This window comes from Tetrao urogallus (genome assembly GCF_951394365.1).
Source record: "Tetrao urogallus genome assembly, chromosome: 5".
NCBI lineage: Eukaryota > Metazoa > Chordata > Aves > Galliformes > Phasianidae > Tetrao > Tetrao urogallus.
This window is the reverse complement of record NC_136818.1, coordinates 64,726,220-64,752,719: the sequence shown is the minus strand read 5'-3', so window position 1 is coordinate 64,752,719 and position 26,500 is coordinate 64,726,220. Positions and strand designations below refer to the sequence as shown.

The 26,500-nt window shown below is 40.3% G+C and overlaps 1 protein-coding gene across 1 annotated transcript in view; it reads right to left on the bottom strand.

Moving 5' to 3' along the window:
* The window catches only part of INPP5A (inositol polyphosphate-5-phosphatase A), a gene marked incomplete at its 3' end in the record, with an annotated part of 209,557 nt that overhangs the window by 43,309 nt on the left and 139,748 nt on the right, over positions 1–26,500 (bottom strand). Inside the window, exon 9 of the mRNA XM_079535402.1 lies at positions 21,850–21,934. Within this exon, the coding sequence (XP_079391528.1) occupies positions 21,850–21,934 (85 nt within the window). The remainder of the gene's footprint in view (positions 1–21,849; positions 21,935–26,500) is intronic.

Sequence of the window (26,500 nt, the reverse complement as noted above, 5' to 3'; positions counted from 1 at the left end):
AGTAGGCAATGCGAGCCCATTTCCATTAGTTTTCAAGACACTGCACTGGACAGACTGAGAGGCCTCAGCTAACAGCACACCTCTGTCCAGCTGTGTGCTCAGCAGGGTGACTGTGCCCCGTGTCCACTGCCAGCTCCGCGTCCTGTGCCCACCACCAGCACCGCCAGCTCTGTGCCCCACGCTCACCACGCTGGCTGTGCCCCGCTTCCTGCAGCTCTGCTCTGTGCATGCAGTTGGTGGCAACGATGCCTCTTTAAAATTCATCAGAGGAGAATCTGAGCTCAGGACAAAAGCCTCTGCTGCTATGACTCTCAGAGATTGCTCTTCATCCTCAAGATGACTCTTAGACATCTTAAAGGAAGGGCTGAGCACCCAACTGCATGCCACTAAAGCTCTGTCCCAGAGACAGGATCACCTTCCAGCATCTTTTTCACCCGGGACATACACTTCTGAATGCTTTTGAGGGAAATACCTCTTGGCATCTGCAGCACGGCTAGCAGTAACACAGTTCAGTTTGTTAGATACTTACCATAATCCAACCTGACTACCTATATACACTGCTAAATTTATAAACCACTGGTGTTGAAATCTCACTTGCCTCGTTTTGGTTATGAACTCTCCTAACGTCGTTTTGTTCTGACGCGAGGCAGTCTGCTCAGCTAGGTGCTACTCTGTACTGTGTATACTGTGCTGGCTTAAAACATTTCAGATACGGATCCCTGCTTACCACTTGCTCATCCAAATAAGTCCAAAGAGAAAGAAAAAAATACTTTTTCACGCTCTTTCATTTTTTCCCCATGAAATCTTCTACCACTCCATATTTTCAAACAGGAAAGAGACTTTTGTAGACACTTTGTGGTGCTCTGTCCTAAACATTTCTGCACATAAAACAGTCTCTCATTTTGTAACTTTTTTTTAAATACTGGTATGATATGACTTTTTTTTTTTTTTTTTCATTAAACACGTTCCTTTTTGTTTCCTTGCTAATTTCTTTTTCCGTCAGGTGTATCTCTAAGAATTCAAAAACCAGGATTGCACTCCTTTCCACCACACACATTCCCTGTTATGGAGGTCAGCCTCTAGTTTTCTCTACCCAACTCCTTCTGGTCAGGTTCCCTCTTTCTTCATTGTCATTTCATTTTCCTGCCTGTGATCCCAATATCTAGGTTCAGCTAACATCTACACATCTGTTCATAAACAATTTACTCTGAATTCTTTGTTACCTGCGTGCACCAAAAATACAAGCAATGGTGAAATGATGGCCATGTGTCACCCATCCTCCCTTCCCAAACTCCCCTCCCTGCTAGGCTCTCAGTTTAAATTCACTTGTTGACACAGATAAGAAGTTGCAAATTTGATGAAAACTTGGAACTTTGCAGTGGTCTACCAGAGAAGCTCCTTTCCTCATTCCCTGGTTACACAGCATCATTACATCACATGGAGGGCTGTCCTGTGGGAGTTCTCCATGGGAGACAATGATTCACTTTTTCCAGGAACTTGGGCAGTCAACTGTTCCTATGGAAATGTGCAAGTATGTTGTCCTGGCCCATAATCTGTGGACTTTGTGGAATTTATTCACATATTACTCTATTACCTCTCCCTCTCACTGCTTCAGCCATTTTTGGCCAAACAGGAGTACCACCCCAAAACACCCCATGTTGGACAAGTTCTTACCTGCTTTTTTACCCTGCTGACCTGGCAGAGGATTGCATGCATTGTTTCCATTAAGCAAAGACTTTGATGAAGCACACAGATTCTGTGATGTAAATCTGTTTCTGTAAAGAAATGTAAAATCCCCTCTTCCCTTGAACTGGGGAGAAATGAGGTAAGAGGCAGATTCTCTTCTTGTAGCTAAGCTTGCTTTTATCTAACACTGCAACAAAGAGCTTTCTATTTCTTTTCTTTTTAAAAGGAAAATAACCTGCAAACCCTATGTGTTCCTCTGTGCTTTGCAATCACCTCCGAGTGCTAACATTTGCCTTTGTATTGATGGTGTTATTGCTTCTGCCACTTCCATATTTGTTTCTGACAACAGTAAGAAACAACATAGCAAAAATTTCAGTCAGCACCCAGCAAAATTCTAAGGCTTTTCCTGACTTACTTTAAGGAACTGCCGGGTTCCAAGTAATTGGAAGCTGCCAGCTTTATTCTTCCCAGCCTTGCAAGGAGCATGCTTACTGTCACAGCTCGCTGGGGACAGATGAGAGCACGCTGCTGGGCTGTGCCTCCTGCACTACGTTCGCACAGCAGAGCGTTCCACGCTGTCTCATTTGGAACGAGCAGCATGCCTCAAAAACTCTCCCACACAGTACTCTGTTCCTCTAATAAACACTGCTTAAAAAAAGCAATTTCTGGAGCAAATTTGCCCTTTAAATTAATGGGGTATTTTGGACGAAATCAGTAATGTGACATGGCTCCAGATCAAGGCTTAGCCACTGAAGTGAGAATATCTGGCTTCCAAAAAGTACATGTACACACCAGCTACCACCTATGCAATCTATGACATAGACTTGATCCACTATTCAATGATACCTTCGTGCTTGAGTTCTACTGAGCTTATTCTCAGAATCAGAAACTGGAGCGGACTTTTAAAACGAGAAGTGTTGGGTGATTCTGAAATCAAATTACAAAACTTCCTGAAATTTATACGCTATTGGCCAACCACTAGATGCTTCAAAACCCAAAGTGAGAAACACAGAGAAGTATGAAGCATTCTTTTTCTTCCTACAATCCACAACATCAAAATCAGCCAGCCCTTAAGCAAAGACTGGTTCGGAGACCTGCAGAAGGCAGCATGGCAGCAGGGGCTGGAGCGTGCCCTGGGCTGCCTGCACCTCAGCATGGCATCTGAACAAGTTTTTCAAATGGAAATTGAACTTCACTGCTAATAACTGGGGTGTGCTGCTCAGTGTTACAGTGAGACAAGAACTTGGCTGATCAGGTGGTGCCTTGTTGGTGAGACACAAGCTGCCTCACGGCACTTTCCCCCCTTCTTTTCCTACCTAGCCTCCCTGACTTGACTCTCTTTCACCTTGCCATATCTCATTCCCGTCCCACTGGATCTGCTCCCTGTCTCGTACCACACCATTTATTCCTTTATTCACTTTAGAAGTGGAAGATGAATTCAGCAGATGAAGTTCCGGTGGCCCTTCTTAGCCAGTTCATTCAAGCAACTTGGAGCACATGGACAAGGATGGCTGTGTTGCATTCCTTCACTGCAAAGCTACCTCTTTGGTGTCATTTCTGCTGGTGTACAAATGAAGGTTCATGCATTACAATCTCCCCAGAAAATGGGTCTAACCTCAGCTGCTGACCAAGAGCAAACCACAGTGCAGCCCTGGACCACGTGGAGGGACACAGCTGGTCAGAGAGAGAGAAGGATGTGGAGGAAGAGCAACTTCATGCCACTGACTGGGGCTGCAGCAGAATTTAAAGCAGCAGCAAACACAGATCCCCGGCTCACTGACAGCACTGGGTGCTGTAGAGCATCACTGAGAGAGGACAGAATGCGCTGTCTGAAGGGCAGCTTCCTTGGTCCTGTTCTGTGGGTCACAGATTCATTGGGAGGGGATGGGGTCCAACTGGGCAAATGATCAGGTAGCATAGCGTATAGAATTTCTGAAACACATGTAGAATGCTTTTCCTTAAAGCAGCACAGGAGAAACACACAGAGATCTCAATTATGCAGACAGAGGAATAACGCAGGTTCAAAAGTGTTAATGTGACATAATTTTGAGGCTAACAGCTGTGCACGGGTTGGAGAAGTGCTATTCTTTTCACTGTGTCTCTAAGTGCTGTTAAATTCATTTGTCATTTGATCGAAAGCCAACAGGCCACAAATCTCCCCAGCACCTCTTGCTCTGAATGGTGACAGGAGTGTTCTGTTCTGCCATAAGACAACATTTGTGTGCGTCTCCGTCCCGAGTCATACATGCTGCTTTAACTCATCTGCCGCCCCATTCTCTGTGGCCCATGAGGACAAATTGCTGGCTGTGGCTCCCTTTCAGAGGCAGTACAGCGCGCAAAGAATCATGACTGAGCAGAAACACAAGGAACAGGCACATAAAAATTCATCACTTTGGCCTCCTGACCTCTTGCCACTGAGTTTGGCAAACCCCATCTCAAAAAGTAGCACCAGGGGAGAGCTAAGCAGGCCGGCTGAGTGAAATTACTGACAAAAAATATCTTGGACACAGGAAAACCCCACCAGATGCTGCATTGTCTTTGCAGAGAAGTGGTGCTGAAAAAGGGGCGATCTACCACATGGCATATTGGGTGGAATAAGTAGTGCCATTGTTTCAGTGCAGCTCTGTCACTTTACTGACTGCAATACAAAGAGGTGTAAAGCAAGATTTAATCCTGACTTTTTAGTCAGCAGATTAAAACCAATCATGCCAGATGTCCACAAGACTGTTTAACATACAGAAAGCTTTTTCATACGCCACAAAAAGTGAGAGCTGTAATAACTTCTTCTTGATTTCCTCTGGAGAGGCCTTTCTCACTCTCTTTAGTCAGAAAAAAGAGGGAGATGTTGTGCTGGATGTTAAGATGCACTATTAATTTTTACTCTTCCTCTTCTTCCTTTTGAGACAAAGTCCATTCTCATCATTACCCATCCCAAATCAGACCGGTGAAGACTGCTGGTATCAGAATACTATGATATTGGAAAGCACGCACACTCATTGGACCAGAAAGGGACGTTACCAGCAGTGCTCACAACCAGCACTGGAATTCCTCTCCAAAACCCTCGATGCAACGTGTGACACAGCAGTATGTTTGTCAGCACGCTGACAAATAATGAGAGCATAATCGCTCTTCCCCCTGAAACTAAAATGGCGCCCGCGTGACTCCTGACATGCACTGCCCAGGCTGGGCTGCACGCTGGGCTGGGCTGGGGCTGCACAGCTCTCAGGGCAGCTCTTGCTAACCCAGCAGCAGCCTGGCAGGTGGGACGCAGCCCCAGGGAGGGCACTCGGCAGCGGGACACACACAGAACCTGGCCGAGCAGCGGCTCCTGCGGCGTGACCAGGAGCCCAGCCTGAGCTGCCGGCAGCTAACACAAGGGGAAACGATCAGTGATCCTCACGGCTAAATATACGCAGAGTTCTCTTCATTAGGCCCATCTGCAGAACTGTTGAACACTTGGCAGAGTTTTCTTAACCTGTTGCTTTCTTCTTTTTCTATTTATAAACACATTCCCAAAACAGTACGGAAAGGATATAAATTCAGCCATTACTGCACCTTTAAAACATACTTAGTTCTCTTTTTCCCCCTGAAATATACAGAAATACACAAAATCTCTGTACTACTGTTCCCCCTGAATTTCCAAAGCCAATGCTGCTAAATTCAACAAAAATCCATTTCACGTCTTGCATGAAACCGCAAAACATTTCTGCATTTATGAAGAATATCTGACTTCATCTTGGATAAAAGCTACAGGAAAAAATAAATTCCCCTAAAATTCCAGCAAAACACTGACTTGTATACTGTACATAATTCACTAAATTGGAAGCCTTATGGCAGTAAGCTAATGCCTTGGGTGGTATCCATTATCTATCATTTGGGAAAAATGATAGATAAGGGATGGAAAAAATACAGCTTATATATCTCATCTGTTTTCTTGCTGCACACTTTAACAAAATGGTCATTACGAGTTCCTAAAATAAAAGCAGCCATTTTATTAAATCACTGACCTGGAACAATACTATTAAAACCATTTCCTTTATTTATATCTAGTCAATATCTAGATGAAAGCAATCACAACCATGTGACACATGAACCAGCAAGACACTCATTTACTGATACTACGTTCAGGTTGATCAGAACTACCTCTTGGCTTCTCACTACTCTCCGAGAGATGCATCTGAACTCTGACCGATGTGTTAACGGCCAACTGCGAGAGGACGCTCGATTAAACTCCAAACCAGCCTCACGCTTAACTGCCCAACTCCTGCCACTGACTGAATCAGATCTGCAACAGTTAAAACTAGGGAGCAACTCCTGGAATTCGTGAGCCTGAAGCACCTTCATGTTCTGGCGAGTCACAGCCACAGCACCGTAACCCACAGTCACAAGCACAGCACTGCGCTTTCTTCCTCAACAATATATTCCATTAAGTTAATGAAGCTCACTATTCCGAGTTGTCCATCCATCATTATCATCCTTATTTTAACCTTTGCAGGCCTGGAAGCATCTTGATAATTTTGGGCAGGTAGACACTTTCAGTAATGCTTCCATTTTCCCCAGTGCATTCATAATGATGACTGATAGTGTAACACTTACTTTCAGCCTTCTAGCATTTCACTCCAATTCTGAAAAGACACAAGAAAGCACTGTATTGAAGATGGTGGTATTTTCTGTTTGGGAAAGCTGAGTTGGAGACCCAAGAGTCAAGAGTCAACTCAAGAATTAAGTTAGGCATAAATGTAACCAAGCGATCTCCATCAGTTCAAAGCTTATTTCACCACTATTTCTTCTATTCTGCAATTAGCATTGTTTTAAAATTAAAATTCTGCTCTCCATTTCTGAATTTCTTCATGCGAGTCTTGTGGGTGGCCTTCAAGATACATTTTACCAATTTTTCATGCCCATCCCTCGAAATGTGACCCTGCTCCTGCGCTTTTATCTCTCTGACAACTTCACACAGGAAAACATGCAGCCCCTCTGATAGCATGAAATCGGAAACAATAGCCCTTGGGAACAAAAGGGAGTGGGGAGGCAGGATACAGTCCGGGTCCTGGCTGATTTTAGCTACAAACAGATGTTCGTTGGACCTGATACCCTGAGCAAGCTGAAAAGAAAAGCTTGTAAAAGAAACGGTCCTCAAAAACAATGTATTGAAGAGCTTTAAATAAAGGCAAAGGGAAGGCAATATGGCTTTCAATGATAAATCTCGGCAAAGAAAAAGTGGCACCATGAATTTCAATGATGCATTTTTCTCTTTTCAATGAACTCTACAGCTCATTTTGAAATCTACAAATTGCTCAAATCTCATCTTAGTTTACAAGTCTCCCATATTCATTAAAATGCTACAAAGCACGTATTTTTGTTTCTTGTAACTAATCATCTTAGCTGGGAACACCCAGTGAAGTCCTGAAATATAGGCTAATGCCATTATTTTGAAAGCTGCTTATAGCTCAACAAAGAGGAATATGCTGAAAGAATCTCGATAGGAAAAAATCTGAGACTACCTCTTTGGACAAATTATGTTCGATCTCCTCCTTTCATGCACACAACTTCAGAGTCAAAAAGACCCACGTAAAGAATCTACGGAGCGCTGTCCTGAATCGGACCTGGGTTCTGTTTCACAAAAGCCAATATACACCATTTACAAACGAAACAAAGTGTAGAATCACTTCTCTGACTGAAGTTTCTGCTTTTGTGATTAAAACTCTCTTCCTCTTTCTTGAAGAGTCTGCCATCCAAAAGGGCTGGTGCCATGCTCCAATGCACAAAATACATGTATTCATTACAGGAGAAAAAAACTGAAAAAATTGGCACAAAGGCGGGTGCATAGCTTAAGTCCTGCTCAGGACAGCCCTCACTTGAACTCTGCACATTTGCATAGACTTTACCTATTAATTGTCTGCAGCAAAACTATAGCGGATAACTGAAATAAATGCTCCATCAGCTGTCTGGAGTCAGGTGCAGATTTAACTTGTTAGTTATTAGCATCAACCAGATACGTATGATAAAGAAATAAACGATACCTTACGTCAACAACACAAAACCAGCAGAAATAATTTTCATGGAAAGGATGTCTGAGACAGAAAGTATCCAAGTCTGCTTAGCAAGTTTGAAGAAATTATTAGTCAAATCTCCAGCCAAAAGTGACTGTGCCTTTCTCCCGTCTAATTACACGCATCACAGAGCACACTACACTGCACCAATTCCTCCTGATCTGAAGCAAACTGCATCTTTTTGACCAAAACAAATCTTCACAAAGACATCAGCTCTTTGTAGGACACAGAGTATCCATCAATTCCTCAGTCATTCCAAGAAAGGAACCTCTTGTTAATCACTTGATTTCTCACACATGATTTTTCATTTGAAACTTTCTGCTACCACTTTCTAAACGTTCTCTAGGACAGGATTAAGATCATCATTACAAATACAGAAGTCCGTGGAGACAACAATTTTCTAACAACAAACTGCTGGGAAACCAACCAACCAACAACTGGGGCAGTTTTGGTTAATGTGATACAAGCCTAAGGTTTGTACAGCAAACTTTATGCTACCTTCAAAAATAATTCCTCCTTGGCATCCAGACCTGGCTCAGGGCAGAGTCCCTCACTCTCATCTCATGACTAATCATGCTTTTTAAATAGATGCATTGAAGATATTTGATGGAATTCATAACACCAGTGAAATCAAATAAAACTAGGGTTGTTTTCTTTTAATTAAATCAATCTACAGACGGTATTGCCAGGGGAGCCATTTGCCTTCAGCAAGTCTGTCTGTACTGTTCTTGCTACTGTTGTCTCTTCAGTGCTCCCATGCATGCAAACAGAGCCAAACACAAAGTTAAATAATGTTTTCAACAAACTTGCTTTGCCATATGATCACTTCATTATCATTTTCACCTAACTTATTAATTGCATTACAAACTTTCTTGGTGAGGCATAATTTGTCTGGATTATATCTTTCCATTCTTTGATCACTAGCACCTCTTCAATTCGTTTGCCTGAAATTAACATCTAGCTAACGAGCTTTCAAGTTAATGAGAACCTTACTCAATGCTCCCCTCCTTTCTTCTTGTACCCTTAACTACAAGGATGAATCCATTCCTCTCACAGTGTTCTGCAGTCATTGGTACTCCAGTTTATTCAAAGTCAACATTACAGCCTGTAGGCTAAGGATTCTACTTGCTAAAATCATCCTCACTTACTAATGCACCATTCTGATCATGCTTCATTATCTTCATGTGCTCAGCACTTTCTACTGTTTCTTTCAGCACGCTGAGCAAAAATACATACAGAAAACATCCACTGTTTCTGAAACACCACTTTCATAAGCATATATAATAGAACTCTTAAATTGGTTTTTTTTTTTCTACCTTCTATATGGAACCTGGCTAAACACAGTAAATCAGTGACTAGTATCTAAAAGACATAGGAAACGCATTTCCCAACTAAAGGAAAGTAAATGACAGGTTATACATCTCTACCATTGAATAAAAAATTCTCACATCTATGTAGAAGATACTCATGTTACTCTAGACTTTTGGGCTATCTCCATATGTATCAAAGTGACAAAATCAAAACATTAGGGTTTTGGATGGCACTTAGAAGATTTTTTCTTGGTGTATGTTAAAATTGCAGTATTGGTTGTACATTGCAATAGTGAACTATCTCTAACAGTGTGATTTCAGAACAGGATCAACTAGGCAGCAAGTATGATTTGAACTAACTGTAACATGTTTTACTTCCTGAAAGACATCCTTTAACTTCTTGGAAAGATAATCAATGTGCAGGAAATTCAGCTGCCAGTATTAACAGATTTTAAAATTACCATTACAAAACCACAATAAATTAGGAGCAGAGCTGCTCAGTTTAAATACTGTAAAATTACAGGTTCCGATGCAAATTTTATTTTAGTTCTAAGGAAACTATCAGAAGCCGGAACAAAGGTAATGGTAGCAGTTACCGGCAAAAAATCAAGCAAAATAGTCAACTGCATAGAAATAACTGGTAAAAGCAGCCTTTTATTTCAATGGCCGCAGGTTTTTAACACGTTCTGACTGCAAGGGGGGTCAATTCAAACTATTTGCTGACGCATATGCAACACGTAACACCAGGTAACTGGGCCTTCTGTGGAGCCCAACTACATCCGAATTGCAGGCACAATTTTGTCTATCCCAGCTTCTATTATTTGTCATTGTTTTCTAGAATTACTCTGCAGTCAGTATTCGCACAACAGAACTTTGTCCTGATATTGATTTTCCAAAGATGCTGTACCACAGTCTTCGTAATGCACATATTTTAAGGTAAGTGCGTGCAAAAGATGGAAGTGAAGCTGCCTCTTGAATCAAATCAATAAAAGCCAGATTGGCAATTACCATCCGTATTCATTTCAGGTAACGTAAAATATTCCATAAACAGAGAGAAAAAAAAAACTTCCATCCCACCTTAGCAATCTCTCATTTAAATGTTTGGTATACATAGGAACTTTGGCTTACTTGAGGTCAATTGCCATCACTTGAATATTTAGCACATATTTGACTTTGAGCTAGTAATGACCGAGTTGCGTGATGCTATCTTCTGTGGTAGACGTGTGGCTCACACTGAAGGACACAGAACAGCAGTGGAAGCTACATCAGGAGACGTGCCCCTAACGGGAGCTCAAGGCAGTGCCACCAGGACTACAGTACTCAAAAAATACGGAACAGTAAGGAGGCACAAATGGTTCACATGAAAGTCTGAATCTACCCAGTCTGTACTTCTGCAATCTTAATGATGCTGCTAGAGTTACACTCTGTTCAGCTGAAAATGCATCAAAAATGTAAACTGTTTAAATTTTCAGAGATGTGTTAGAATTCTACAAATGAAAGTAATCCAGAAATTTCAATATAAAAAAACAAGTGATTTCCACAAGATTGATCCAATATATACATTTCTTTACTGTCTCTATGAAAGCAAGGCAGAATGAATGACACTCAAAACCTTGCTAGAAGACAGGAGTTTAACATTACTATTAGCAATGGTACCGTGACCTACACTAGCCTTTTCTGTAAGAGAAATCTTTTCAGTGAATTTGGGCAGTAAACTAAAAACTTCTGCTTATCTAAGGACCACATGCTGGTATCGTGCCATAGTCAATGTGTTGAGCACCACTGGCCTCAATGACAGACAATGAAAACCTTTCAATGGCCACAGCTCAGGAAGAAGCTTTTCCTCCACAATACAGATCTCATGGGATCACAGAAAGGTTTGGCTTGGAAGGAATCTTAATGAACATCTTGTTCCAACCTCCCCTACCATCAGATCAGACTGCCCAGGGCCCCATCCAACCTTCAGCACTTCCACGGCTGAGATGGCTTCTCCAGGCATTCCTCACCTTTCCTGCAGGAAGGCAGAGAGGCTGGGCACACTACTGCGTGCCACTGCCCGGCACCAGCCTGCTCCACTCTGCCACCACTCCGCACCCACAGCAGCCATGGTGTCTCTGCACTTGTGGCCCTGGGTGCTGCCTGGTCAGCCAGGCCCTTTCTACATTGGAGGAGTAATTTCCAAAAAGCACAGAAGGTGGACGATCCCTTCATCTGCTTTCTGAGTGCTACTCTATGGGACTCCAAAGTGCTATAGAAGAGGCCGAACTCAGAACTTGCTCTTACAGGATGCCACTTCAAGAATGCACTTTTTTTCAACTTCCGTTACAAGTTTTGGTATAAGTGTTCATATTTATTTATTCCACTGGAACAGGAAACTACAAAAGCATTTGGAAAGTCAGCAACAGAGAAGTGATCCTCTAACTACCCAATGATATGCAAAAAAAAAAAAAAGAAAGAAAAAAAGAAAGAAAGAAAGAAAGAAACAGCAAGAGCTAGTAGAACCCAGGAGAAATATCTTAACGTCCTTCCCAAAATGTCTGTGCAGGTAAGCTGCCTTGTTCTTCCAGAGGGAGACACCGTAAAGGACATGATAGCTCTTGAGGATTTTATTGGCATACTCTTTACTCATTTAAAGAAAAAAAAAATCTATTATACGAGCGCTGAGAATAACATCAGACTGTATAGGTCAAAAATTGACTGACATCACTCTGGACAGGCATTATTGAGACACACAAAGCAGCTGTTGTGCCTTTAAGCTTATGGTACTTTGCAATGCAGTAAATGAAAAGCCACTATTATGAGGGGATGTTTATGTCAGTATCTGAAACAAATCTTCTTTTTACTAGAATAATGCTGTCTTAAATTGTTAACTGTTGATCAGATAAACAACATGTGATAAAGATCCTATAATCTCTTTTCATAAAATTCATTTTAACCCCTTAAGGGCTCTGCATATTAAATTATGATGTTATTGAGCTTTGTGAAAGCCTTTCGTTGCTCTATATACTATCCTAACAGAGCTCTTACTTAAGCAGTAATGCAAAAAAAAAAAAAAAATTAGGTTTTAAATAACTAAAATATATATATATAAATAGATTTTAAATAATTAGATGATAAAATTTTCACAAGAGTTAATGTCACTGCCCATAACTTGTAACTGCATTCACCCCACCCTCCACTCCACCCAGAAAGCTTGTTTGTTTGTGGGGCTCAGTGGAGGAAGGAACTGACTCGATCTCCATGGTTAGACAGCAAATGTAACAGAAGTTTTACTTAGTGCAGGGTGTGCAGAACCTCTGCGGTACTGCTACCAAGATGGAAGTAATGCTATGTCAGGGCTGCAGCTCATGCAAGATATACTTTCAGTCCTTCAGTCTTCCGGCAGGACTTGTGGGAAGCAGCGATGGCCTCAGGATCACCTCCGCCCCTCTGCCTCTTTTGCAGGTAGCCAAAGCAAATGGCCTTTGAGTGAGAGGGGCATTTAAAATTGCAGTTGATCTCATCTCCTGAGCCTCAGAGACAAAGTTTAAAATAAAGCAATTTACTACACACTGGTTACCTGAACCAACTGATGACACAGGGCATGTTTATGGAGTCAGAAAACACAAAGGGCACCCACCTCCAAAGCACCCATCTCTCAGTGGGCCTCCACAGGCACAATCCACAATTCCTGCTAATGCTGCTGTGCTCTCCAGATCAAACTTTGCTCCTTGTGCTATTAGTTGGGGCCAACTTGCCTGAACAACATCATCTCTGAGTCACTGCATCCCCGTTAAGATGTGCAGATGTTTGAGAAAGCCCAAAAGCAAATGCTACAAATGGCGGCCAAACTCAGAGCCTGCTCTTACCAGGATGTCACTTTACGAATACACTTTTTTTCAACTTCTGTTAAAAAGTTTAAAAGGTCTGTTAAAATGTTCTGTTAAAAGAGGCCCCAACTAGAGGGGGACTGGGCATGGGCTGTGGGGTTCCCACATCAGGAAGGCTCCCTCAGAGTTATGTGCCACCTGACTCAATGCACCGGCACCAGGTTCAGCACACCTTTTACAGACTCCAAGTACAAAAAGAGCTTCAAGCATCTGGAGCGTTGCAGTTTGTGCATTCTCCATAATCACTACATTTATCCCTATTTAATGGTAAGAAGGTGTCATTGCTCCTATTATAGCAATGGTGGCTCCTCTCCATCCCCAGCACTAAATCTGTGTCCAAATTGAAACAAAAATCTTTCTCTTACCCACCACAGAACATCAATCTTGAGGAATTAGTGTACTTTTCTTCCACTTTTGAAAATGACTGTTATCAGTTAGAAGTCTGTTAAACAAATTTAAAATGTTTTAACAAAACTACACATACTTTTGTACAATTTTGTGTATTCCGTTCATCAGCTCCTACTGTATTTCAGATTCAAACTCAAAAATAAAACTCCTTATTCCAATATAGGTTCCTGTGTACAATACAGAGCCAGAGGTGATTCTGTTCCTTGATTTTCAGACGGATACCCCGTTCTTTCATCTCAATTTTGTTCTTGATATTTAAGTGAAATATTACTATATTACAGGCTGTAATTTTGAGAAGTCTCCCTCTTGGTTTCCCTCAATGACAACAAAAATTAGTGTATGTGTTCTTTCTTATGTAATGCTACAAAGTAAGTAGAGTGCAAGCTTTTTTTAAAAAATACCAAAACTATGAATGGGTGTCTTTCAGTGCTGATTTGTCCACAGACATCAGCACTTTGGATTTGAGTAACAACCAGTACTAAACTAAAGTTTAGAACAAACGCATTTCTCCCAGGTACACAAAGTTTCTTCCGAAGTTACATAATTTTCAGATATGAGAAAAATATGGCATCTGCCCGGATGACATTTATCCTCAATTGAGTTGATGAGTTTTTATACTGAATATAAGGAGAAAAAAAATAATAGGTGGCTTAAGTTAAGTATTTATCACTCCATTTAATTACAGCTACTTTTATAGAAACAATTTTCAAGTCAGGAAATTTTTAATGGTTGGCTGTGTGTATCTCTAGATTCGGTCCCTGCAACGTGATAAGCCTCTTGTCCTGTCTGAAAAGAACAACCAACACACCTAAAGGTAAGCATGCAGTCAGTGCCTCCTGTATTCTGATTTAACTGCTTCACATGTACAGATGCAATACGTTGGGCATTGCTAAAATCTTTGGAAAATAAATCTCAGGACCCATTTCTCAATCAGCAAGTTATCACGAAGAAATTAAACAGCATCCACATTAGACAGATGAGTATTGTTAAACCTTGGAAACTTGCAATGGATACCTGGGGTCTTACATTCTGTTAAGAGAGTTTTTCTACGTGAATTTGCATAAAGCTTCGGGCTCATGAAGGAGCCAGCCTGAGTGATGTTGGCAGGTTTCCCTGAGGATGAGCGTGGCTGCCATGCCAGGAGCATCACTCCTCGTGCTAAAAAGTATCTGCTATGCCAAAGTTCCATGTTCTTCAGGAATTTCCTTTTTCTCCTCCATGTTTTCCTCTCACTCAGTATGTAGGACAAATCTATGAACTCGAGCCATTCAGAAACAAGTCCTCAGAAACTCCCACTTTCCAAAATTGGCCCCATGGGTTGGCAGGTACACTCCAGGCAGTAACCAGCAACCAGTGAAAAACAAAAGGGTTCCAGGCACCCGAAACGCCATCCATCACCATCACTGTCAGCTAGGTGATGAATGGCAGGTGTGGCAGCAGCCAGCTCCGTCCCGGGCTGCGTGGAGACGGGCGCTGCTGGTACTGCTGTCACTTGCTGCCAGCCGGTGCCAGCTGAGTCTCCCAGCTGCCAGTTGCTGCCACGCAAGGCATAAAACATACACTGCAAACAATCGCAGCAGTGGAGCCGAGCTCATAGACTGCATTATTAATTAGTTTAATGACGCTCAGCCCTATTAGAAAGCACAAGATAATTGTATTTAATTTGTGTACATTTTAATTATGGCCCAAGCAGTGCCAAATTTGATCAACGTATCATCTTTTCTGTTCTGCTCTGTAACCATGTTTGTATTAATTTGCATGTGAAACAGGAGGAGCTGCTAAGCCCTACTGGGAATAGAGTTCCTTTTAGTTTTTAAACACTGCCATCTTTCACATTGTGATGCTGTGCAAGACCTCTGTCTGCTGATAACAGTGTCATCTTTTCCTGTAGCCACAAATTAAAAGCAGGTTTACGACCACATGCTACTAGACCCTCTAGGGCCCCAGAGGAGGCAGCCAGAGAACAATTCATTCACTCATCACTCCCCTTATCCATGATGGAAGTAGAAACAATTGCATCATTTAATTTACTATTGCAATGAGGATATGGCTCATTGGCCCCACGTTGTTTTGAAGATGGATTTAATTAACCTCCTATGAATCTTGCCAGTAAGTGTGGCAGCATCAGTACGGAACTGGAGATGTCAAAAAATCAGCTGAAGAGACGGGTAATCAGTATTGCTCAAGCTAGCTCTGCTGAGAGGACTTACGACGACAGTGTTATGGCCCCAGCAGAAAGCTAAGGAACATACTGAGTTAATACACTACTGACATACCTCTGGGAATCTGAGCTCAGGTTTGACTTAGATTACTGAGAAAAAGAGAGGTAATTGAATAATTCCTAATAGCCGCATACATCTTTAATGCAGAAGCCATTTGCGATCACTGGAAAATAAATAATTGCAATTAACTACACTGTTAAGTAAATATACAGTCCCTTGGGGAAGCAATCTGCATGCTTTTATAAGTCTGGCTACAATATGAAACTCATCACAATGTCTATGAGAGTAATTTATAATGAACATTTAGCAAGTGCCTCAGATGGGTCGCTGCAATTTACATTCATTAATAAAACTGTCCTTATTAGACCCTGAGTTTTATGCATTTTAATTTAATAAATCTTTATTACATTTTCTTTCCACACAATTTTGTTTCCCCATGTTCTAGAATCAGTTCAGCTTGTAATGAAAGTTAAAATCTTTATGAGACAAAGTAATCTGCAATGGCCTATCCAAGGAGATAAAAAGAATTCAGCATAGTAGGAAGATTTCTAACTGGAATACGAACACAATATGAATTTTGTAAGCTACTAAGAATAATTTATTTCATGAAATACAAGTTAAAACAATGCCATTTTTCTTTTTGCAAGGGAGGCTCAGAATCACTTCACTAAAGGAAGAAGGGAATTCTGTTACAGTTCAAACTGATAGCCACTATGGAGCAAAGAACACTGATTAAAGAATGCAAGAAACAATTCCTTTCATAAGAATAATGATTTCTAGCACCCTATTAGAAACCTTTCCCAGCTTTCTGAAGATTCAATAGGACATAATGAAGTTTGGATAGTCTTGAACATGGGTTAGTCATATTTTGTCAAGCTTTCATTAATTTGTTGCTTTCACAAGAAGGGATCTACTTCTGTCACAGTCTGGATATGAGTGAAGGTTACGGTTTACTGTGAGCCAATGAATTTTATGATTCAAGATCTACGTTTGCGTACTGAGCCTCATATTCCCAGTTGCAACTCTTGGAACTGGGGAGTACACAATTATTCTTTTCTGCAAAGTAAAGTACAAGGAACTTCAAGAGACTTTTGAATCAGCAGTCTCAGCCAGAAACAGCTTTTTATTTCCAAGCCATCAAAACAAGACCAGTTTACTAACCCTGATTGTACTGTCCTAAAACAGACAAACAGGATTAGAAAGATGAATAGGCCAGAATTTCAGAACATAATTGCTTTTTTGTTGTTGTTACTGTTTGTTTTAAATGGAAATAGAGTAATTCTGAAAGATTAATATGGACTGTTCCTGCAGCCAGCTGACAGCAAAAATACTTTTGCTATGGGAGACCCATCTATCATTTGAAGGGTGATTTAAATGAAGCAACACTGGTAAGCAGCCTCTCACCATATAATACGGAGCAGAAGGAATTACTGTCTCTACTAACAGCCCTGACCAAGGCTGTGTGCTGTGATGCTCTTGGCTGATGTCCCCAAAAGGAGACAACTCCTTTCTCTGATGTTCTGCATAAATCACCCAGTTCCAGCAAAGCGGCCAGGCTAGTAAGAATGGAGCTCCCTCCTTTATAAACACCTGCTCTAACACACAAAGGGTAAAGGGCACCTCTGCATGTTAAAGACAGAAAATGACAGCCTGCATGGGCTGCCAGTGTGTAAGGCAGCCCCACAGATTTACCACTGAGGTCATGACTTTCCCACTTGCACTTCAATAGATCCATGTGAATTAAGAGACAAGGAGAGATGCGTGGGACTAATTTTGCTTCCACACTGAGATTAGTGTTTCTAGAACTGACAGAAAATATTAGATGATCATCAGCTCTTTCAATTCAAAAAATATGTATATACACGAAAATGCTAAAAGCAGAGATTCGAGTGGCCTGGCACCCATTGCAGCGGGACGCATTGCTGCCTGCAGTGCTCACAGCAGCTGATGGGCTGCTGGTTGGCCTCAGAGAGTGACGGAAGAGAACTAACTTACTGCCTTTGGTGAGATGTTTCATTCTCTCATACTAACTTAATTTCTTTTTATTTCTCCTATCAAACAAATGGAATCTACTCTCTTCAGTTCTCTGTAATAAAATCCCTGAGTTCTCTCTCCACAAACTTTAAGTTCCCTTCTTATCTTTATGCTTTTGAGATTGTAGTATCCTAATTTTATTAATTTGATAGCCAAACAATCTTGATTAACTTCAGAATCTTCAAACAGTTACCATATTACTCTTTGAAGAGCCAGAACACCAACTTATAATGACTTCTACATTTCTAGACTATTACTCAACTTCAGCCCCCAGCACACCTTGTGCTGCTACAGATTTCCGTCAAGCCTCATCAAATCTTTTAATTAGAACAGACAATTTTCCAACAATAGGAAAACTACCTTTGTCACACACAATACCATAAATTTGCAATGCGTTTCTATAAGCATGAAGCTTACTGTGACCTACCCATATTACAGAGAGCACCATTTCCAGAACAATTACAGGGGAACCACCACCTACATACAGACACATAACAAATTAATGCTTATATGAAATACTGCGACAATATCCCCATTAGAGACACTGCAGATAGGTCAATATTAGAATTCGGTCAGAAATAAACATTTACAGTAATTTTGTGCATGTTGTAAACACAACTGGTAAGAGAAGTGCCGGAGAACACCTGTAAGCAGCAGGCAAAAAATGAGAATGCTCCATCTCATCCAAAAAGTCGAGCATGTACAAAAAATTAAATAGGGGTATATTTGAATTTAAACGTCAGCACAACACTAAAACTCGATCAATTTTGCAAGTGTAGGATTATAAAAATTCAATGCAGAGCAGTGATTTGACAAGGATTTAGCTACAAGAAAAACTACTAAGGCTTTTCACATTACTACAGCTACTGCAACTAAAATTTTGTAGTATTTATGCTCTCACATGTTTATCGTCATGGAAGCAACAGCTACAGGCTTTAGCCTGCCTGAGGAGTGGATGACACCAAGTGTGCCTCAGGAGATTTTAGTAGAGTGGAATGGAAAACTCTTATTTAGTGGAGCAGAATAGAATAGCTTTAATAGGAAGGGAACTCCCCCCAGCATCAAAGTCCAACTGTCAAGACTACTTTGGGGCTTACTCAATGTTAAAATGTATCATTAAGGACGCTGTCCAAATGTCTCCTGAGCACTGACAGGAATGGGGCACGAGTCATCTTGCTAGAAAGCCTATTCCAGTGCCTGACCACCCTTCAAAGTAATTTTTCCCAATGTCCAGTGTACGGCCCGGAGCCATTCCCAAGCATCTTGTCACCAGATATGAGGGAGAACAGATGACTGCCTCCCTTTCCGCTGCCCCTGCTCAGGAAGTTGACTTCCTTTTTACGAGCCCATGCCGGCTGGGCCTGGTGCTTGTGTTATGCTTTGTGTGTCTTTCACGCACTTTTCACAAGAAAATCTTTGTAATTTTCCAGGTACTGAAGTTAAACTTACAGATCTCTATTTCTCGGATCTGCAATTTCTAGGGTCTTCTTCTGTGCCCTTCTTGTAAACTGGGACAATGTTGACTCGTTTCCAGTCAGTGGGAGCCATGCCAGATTCCCAAGACCTCTCGCAAACTGTTGAGAAAGGTTCAACTATAACATCTGCAAAATTCTTCAGTATGGGATGAATCCCATCAGATTCAATGGAGTCAGCTGATTCCTCACAATTCTGATCTCATCACATGGCGGGACACCATTCCACCAGTTTCCCACGTTGTGGCCCAAAGCCAACATGGCACACCACACACCAAGACCTGGTGGAGAAACTCCAGCACTACCAATGCCTGGCACACAGCCACAGCACACGAGTGCCTGAGACCACTGGATAAAAAATCTTTTGTGATTCTGGGTCCTTTCACACTGCCTTTATTTTTAATCATACACTGTCCGTAGATAACATGATTAAAATGGAACCCTATCACTAACTTGCTTCAGAATGAAATGTCTTAATAGGCTGAGCTGGAGGTACTTCTCTGAACATCATTACACCAAGCTACAAATTATGCTTAAGCTATAATTCAAATCAACTGTAAAACAATTGTATTTGCCATGCCCTTTATGCTACTGATGTCCTTTTTCCCTCTTGCCAGTTTATCCCTCTGGACAACACACTTGTTAACGCGTACATGCATCTCAGAATTGCCAAAAGCCTTTACCTGCTTTATTGATCTTTCTTGGATTACCCCAACAACATTAAAGCAGATTTTCCTGGCAAGGAAATCAATACGACTTTAGATTAAGGTTCCCATTAAAAAAATTATGAAATTATATATGAATGAGTTATCATCTATTAATTGTGAATTAGTAAGTGTAACACTTTTAGCATCTGATTTAGCACACCATGCCAGGATTCTACAGTTCTCAGATTCTCCCTCGCAGTGGCTTAAGGGAGAAATCCTTTAAAAACATATTTCATTCTTAGTGTTTTGTGTATGTCTACATTTCCATAACACATCTATTGCTTGCAGCATCTTAGAGTGTCCAGGGGTTCAGCACACTGTGATGTGGGTCAAGTTCTGTTTAATTACACATATGCTACTTATCAAATAAAGCAACAGAAAATATGTCTTATTCTAACAGTTGATAAACACATACATGCATGAACTTTACCTAGGAAAGATGAATAAGTTTGATTCATTTTCAAATTACACCTTTTATATAAGCTTGTATGCTTGTCTATCTTCAGTTGACATTGGCACAGTGTTCGTAAGATGAAAAGTGCTGTGTCAGGGTTCTAAACCTGTACTCTTAGCACCAGTTGTGCAACTTACTCAGTATGCATCATTGGTGGTTACTGGTGCTATCTGTTAGGAGCAGATCACTTTGAAACTCACAAGTACAAATGTAGCAGTCTTATCCTATCAGTAATAAAGACAGTGCTCTCTGCAGCTTCAGTCTAGGCAGTAAGTTAGGAAAACCTTGTAGTGCTCTTCGTCAATATTGGGTGTTCAAGAATTCTGCTGGATCATGATCAACAGAGGTGTTCTCTGAGACAGACGCATTCTCAGTAACATTACTGCACTACTACTGAATCAAGAAACAGACATTTCAAAAACCAGCAGCCTATAAACATGGACGACAAATATAGTAACAGCAGAGATCCTGAGAGAACAGGATTTAGTTCTTATCACATGCTTACCATCTGAAGCTGAACAGTCTGAATCACTGACTGGAAATCCAGTTCAATTATGCTTTAAGTTTGTTGGTTAAATGACTACAATGTATAAAGGATTCTGAGAAGGAAGTTATTAGCTACATACACTGTGCTATAATGTCAAGCTCATATTTTCCAACAGATGAAGGACTGATCATCCATCATGTATAGAAGTGTATTGCACTTGTACGAGAAGCATCCAGTCTTTGACACACAGGCTACTTACTTACCTACTGCTGCTTGATTTACAAAATAAAAGCTTCTGGTTTAGAAGACACATGCCTAAATCCAAGGACACAAAAAAGACACTACAGCATCTCCGAAAATTAAAAGTGGGAAAACCATGAGATTAAATCCATGGTGTTCAACCTGGATATTATTTCTGACCCCATGCTACCTGGAGATGTGCTCTGGCAGTGAAGTCAAAGTAATCTCAACTCATGATGAAAAAGGCTTACTCTATTTTCTTTGGCTTTATACAATTTTTCCAGTCGCTCTTCCAACTCAGATGTTACTGTCACAAAGGTTAACACAAATGTCTTCTCGTGTTTTTCAAGACGAATGCTACCACAGAAATATAGGAAATTTCTCTTATTTTTCCCTGACAATTATAGTAAAAAACAATGAAATTCACTGTGAGATACAACAAGTGATAGAAGTCACGAGCACACTATAGAAATGCGGTGTCTGTTGCTGAAGCTCAAACACACCACCCAAAGAAAGGTACTTCTCTATGCATTGTCAAGATTTGAAGTCTCAGCTCAGGTTGGTACTCATGTTTTCCCCTTTCTTTTCACAGGATCACGAACAGATAGTGTGCACCCCCTAGTCTATTCACGTTTACAGCTCCTTCTGCATGTAATAATCACTTTACACACCACTATTTAGAAAAAACGCTGCCTGTCAGTTGTGTTTTTCTTAATTGCTCCACCAGATTCTCAGCACAGTAATTTTTATTTACCTGTCAGATGATCAGGCTGAAAATATTCTTAGCCAAGATAATTTCAACCTTAAGATTAGCTCATTAAGTCGCTTTCAGTTTCTCCAAAGGAAAAAAATGTCTGAGAAATAAAAACTGTTTGGGTCTGCAACAGATGTAAAATCAAAGTCCTACCTCTACTACTGCTTTGGCATCCAGTCTAAAGTTGAAATCTCCAAAGACGAAATAAGAAACTTTCTCAAACCGCTGATCTATAATTCTGGAAAAAAACAAAACTGTCATTAAGTGATACATATGTGAACACGTACAAATACACATATCTTCTAAGCACTATCTCAGAAATAATTATTGGGATGATCAGAACTATCAGTTTGTATTGGAACAATCTTCCCAATATGTTAACCATGTTTTTGGACTGGTTATCCTTGCTCAGGCAATTCTGTCTTCAACCCCAGTAAAATAATGCATTTGATTTCCCCTGCCCAGCTAAAAGAGCAATCTGGAGGAAAGCAAGTTTGCAGTAGTTAGTACAAACAACAAAACCAGCACTTGGGCATCAGAAGGCATCCAAAGTTAAGAATATGTGCTTTGGGTGTGGAAACTAAGATTTAGGAACCCCAAATTAGAGACAAGTTCACAATGCACCTACACTCTATTCTGTGTTGTGTTTACACATCTGTAAAACTGTGATCACAATGTTTAGCAGTATTGGTTAGTGCTCTGTGGACTGTAGGAAAAGTGATACATTAGTGCCAACCAGTATTTATCACAGCTGATATGGACTGAATGACAAGGTTTTCCTGGCTCAGTTAGGATTCTCTAAAATACAGCTCTCCCTTATGCCGAAAGCAGATTTTTACTGAGATTATAGCTAACACCTAGAAGGTGATCTTTCCAGATGCAGAAGAGAGATTAACTCTTTTCTGAAACCTCCACTCAGTACACAGTAAGGAGGTAAGGCATTTCTGTTCATCTTGCATTATTAAAAGTCGTCGCTGTGTTGTTAATCTGTTATTAATGACAATTGCTTGGTACTCCCAACACTGTGCAATTTTACATGGTTCCAGAGATCCTGAGATCCTGAAATCCATGGACTCATAGTTAATTTCAAAAAGGAAATTAATGTAATTAATGATCTGTCAACTGAGGAAGGTATAAAATAATGTAAATGTTTCAGCTATAAATAAAATACACAGTCAAAACTCACAAAAAAACCTGAATGCTACACTAGATGCACAATATATAAGATAAAGGGAATTAATGTATGCAATAGATTGTATACATCCTAGATATATATAAATGGGTAAGCACTATGGTGACAGAAGCCTCAGCTGAGCAAGAGGAAGGAGCCCATATGGACAGGTGAATGAGGGTAAAGTAATGCACAGTAAAGAAGCCTTCTGGAACAACTTGGCCCAGCAAGGAGACCTTTGTTTTTAAAGGTGTAAAATGTTTTAACACATTACATTCATTCAGATATTTTACAGCTATAAAGAAAGATACACCATTAGGTTTACAATGAGATACTACTTTTCATCTTATAAAAAAATCTCACATTTTTAGTCCACAATAATCTGTAACATAAGGAACAATATCTGGTTGAAAAATTGATGTGCATTGGAAGTAAGCTAGTGGTCATCTGAAGCAAAAGCTCTTGCGTAGACTTCTCTGGTATGAAAACCTCCAAATCCTCCATTCAGCTGACAAATTATTGCAGATACTGCTAATAAATATTGCCTACTGTCAGCCCCCATCCAGCACCAAGAAAAACTGTCACCCTTGACTTTACATGATATTATTTTGATTAGTGCCCTTAAAATTTAAACCACTTACATTACCACAGTTTTCTAACACTATCATTGATAGATCGGATATGCAACTTACACATAAGAAAAACTGACTTCGCTTTGCCAGCTTTCCTGGTTCAGAACTTAGTTTTGGTTTTGCCCGTTGCCATGCATTCTGACCAAAAAAAAAAGATACTGCAGGAATGACCCCAAGGTCTGGAGAAGTCCTCTTAAGACAAAGAGATGTTATAAGATGATGTCTGAGAGTCTGTTATGCAGAAGATGCACTTTCCAAATAAACAATCTGTTCCAAAAACAGCCAGTTAAAATACCTCCTAACCAGATTAACTTGAAAAGACTCAGTTACTGATGAACAAAACAGCTGATTAGTCTGCTTCTGATCAATTAATTAAAACTCTGTCATAGTCTTGCACAATACTGGATTTAAACATGATTTGCATATAAATCAGTACCAGCTCTAAAGGGGATAATTTTAACCAGCTGCTCCCCTTGTAGTTTCTCTTGTCAGATATTTTAGAAGAAGTGTCTCACGACACATTAAAATAAAATAGTCTAAGTGCTACTTCTCAAGAATGACGCTTTAAGTGGCTTCTGACATCTTTCCTTCTCACAAGTCATGAAACATAGCCATACAATAAAATTAACATCAGTGCTACAAGGCATATACTGTACTTATTAAATCTGTACTAATTAAATGTACTAAATGTATTAATAATCTGTACTTATTAAATGATCTGGGATATCTCACAAAAAAAAAACTTGCCTTTAATGACTCAGCTAAATACAAATGTTTCTAACACACTACCCTGGCTTATTATTACTACCCGGGACTTATTATTAGTTTAAGAGTTCCCAAATTTAGACTTATTTCATTGCTGTGGCACTTTGATAGTTCACCCTGAAATACTTATTGGTGCCTGTAATTCCACTGAATCGATGGCACAAGAACTAATCTTCTCATTTATGCTTTTAGAATCAGACTCAAAGTTGGCAAAGGGGATAGCAATAAAGAACAGTTCAGCAACATTTCCTTCTTCTGCAACATTGCAGGAATAACATCTGGCATTAAAGAGACTTGGATAGAAACTGTACACCGTACTGTAAAACACTGAGAGTCTCACCAGGACCAAGTCTGCACAACAAAGGTGTTAGGGCTGGGGTAACAAAAAAAAATGCTCCATTCCTCACTTCTGCATTCTATCCCACAGACACAACATTGGTTAAGTATACAAGTAAATGAGAGCTCAAAAGACCATCTTTACTCTTTTAACAAGAGGTAGTGTTTGCAAATGAAGAAGGAAGGCTTCAAAATCCATGCATCTTTACTGTGCTGTAGGTTGCTGTAACAATACCCTTGCTTTAACCATGAATCAAATAATACTTTTTAAAGTGATGCCATGAATCAGTTTGCGGAGCAATAAATCTGTATAAAAAGCCAATCAAACACCAGCATTCATTTAATATTTTTAATGGTAGGACCTAATGTTATTTCTTTTAACCTGTACTTGCTGACTATCAGATTTTCCTGAAGAGCTTCAGCAGACTTTAAAGATCCACACATTCCTGTACAACTCTTCTAAAAATTTTGTCACAAAATAGCTAGCTCTTGGCTAAAAATGCCATGATTTGTGAGGAAGCACAAGCACTTCACTTCCAGAAATCTGTACCAAAAAGCAAAGGAAACCGTCGGTGCCCCAAGCGAATTGTGCTGCTGGTTGTGACCATACAGGGCCATTAAGAGATTACAGGCTGCAGCTTTTTACAGATGACACAACAGTATAAGGATATATATCCAAAGAATAGTAACTTTTGAGTAAGGTCAACCATTAAAGTCACATACTTACATTACATACTTACATCCATGGTTCACAATATTTTTAAGTGCTAAATTAAGGGTAAGGGTGCAAACTGATGTTAAATTACTATTGTGATTTGTTTGCTGCAAAATAAATACGCTTAATTCTTATTTTGGTCTAATAATGAAAGGTTGTCTCACACTAACTATCAACAACTGTGACTTACAAAGCCACAAAAGAAGTTACTTGGTCTACACTGGAAATGCACCTGCTCTCCTATCAAACAGACTGCTAGGAAACTACCTGAGACATTTCAGTGATTTTAAGCATGGCAGCCCTCTAACACATCTTCCCAAAGGCCTCTGACAAAACTGTTATTCTGGATGCATCACGAGAATTACAAGAAAATGCTGAAATCCTTTAAGTATGAAGCTGAACAGCTTTAGACTGAGCCAAACTGGCCTGCCTGCAATGACCAAATTATCCAGCTCAGAGCACGGACCTGTGCAAGCGGCAAACCTAAAGAGAAATTTAAAAAACACCACAGTAAAAGCAAGTGCCGAACATCTGCTCTTGGAATCCAGGACAGTCAAATAACTTCTATGAAATGGTGGACTTCTAAGTCCGAGTGGTAGTATCTGCTACAAGGATTGTGAAGGTTAAGTTCTTTTAGGAGATCCGGATGCCAAATTCCTGTCAAGACTCAAGTGACTAAAAGGCAGAGATTCTTCTTCTCCCTGATGCTCCTGGAGGTCTGATGTAGTTACTCATTTTAGTCTCAGTTATTGAGAATCAAAAGGAATAGGTTAGTCTGATCTTAAAACAAACAATTCCATGTCACTGGAAACACTGAAATCCTTTTGTCGTTTTCTTTTCCCACTTTAAAGTACTCAGCCTTTACAACTGTGGACATTTCACACCACATACTCCTTAAAATATGGTATGTATGTTTCAAAGCACTGAAATTCATTGAGAAAATAAAAGGGCTAGCAGAAATAGCACCGACTTTCACTTGTTCTCATACTTATCCCCCTGTCATACTGCCACTAGAAAGAAGACAAGGGAGCATCTAAATATCAGCAGTTTGGTCATGGAAGAGAGCAGCTAAACATGATTCAGTGTGACAAGAGGCACTGTGATTTGGCTAAACCATTTCTCAGGGCACTTTGTAAGGAGGATCAGCAGCATTATTCCTTTAATAGCCATGTCTAATGCAATAGC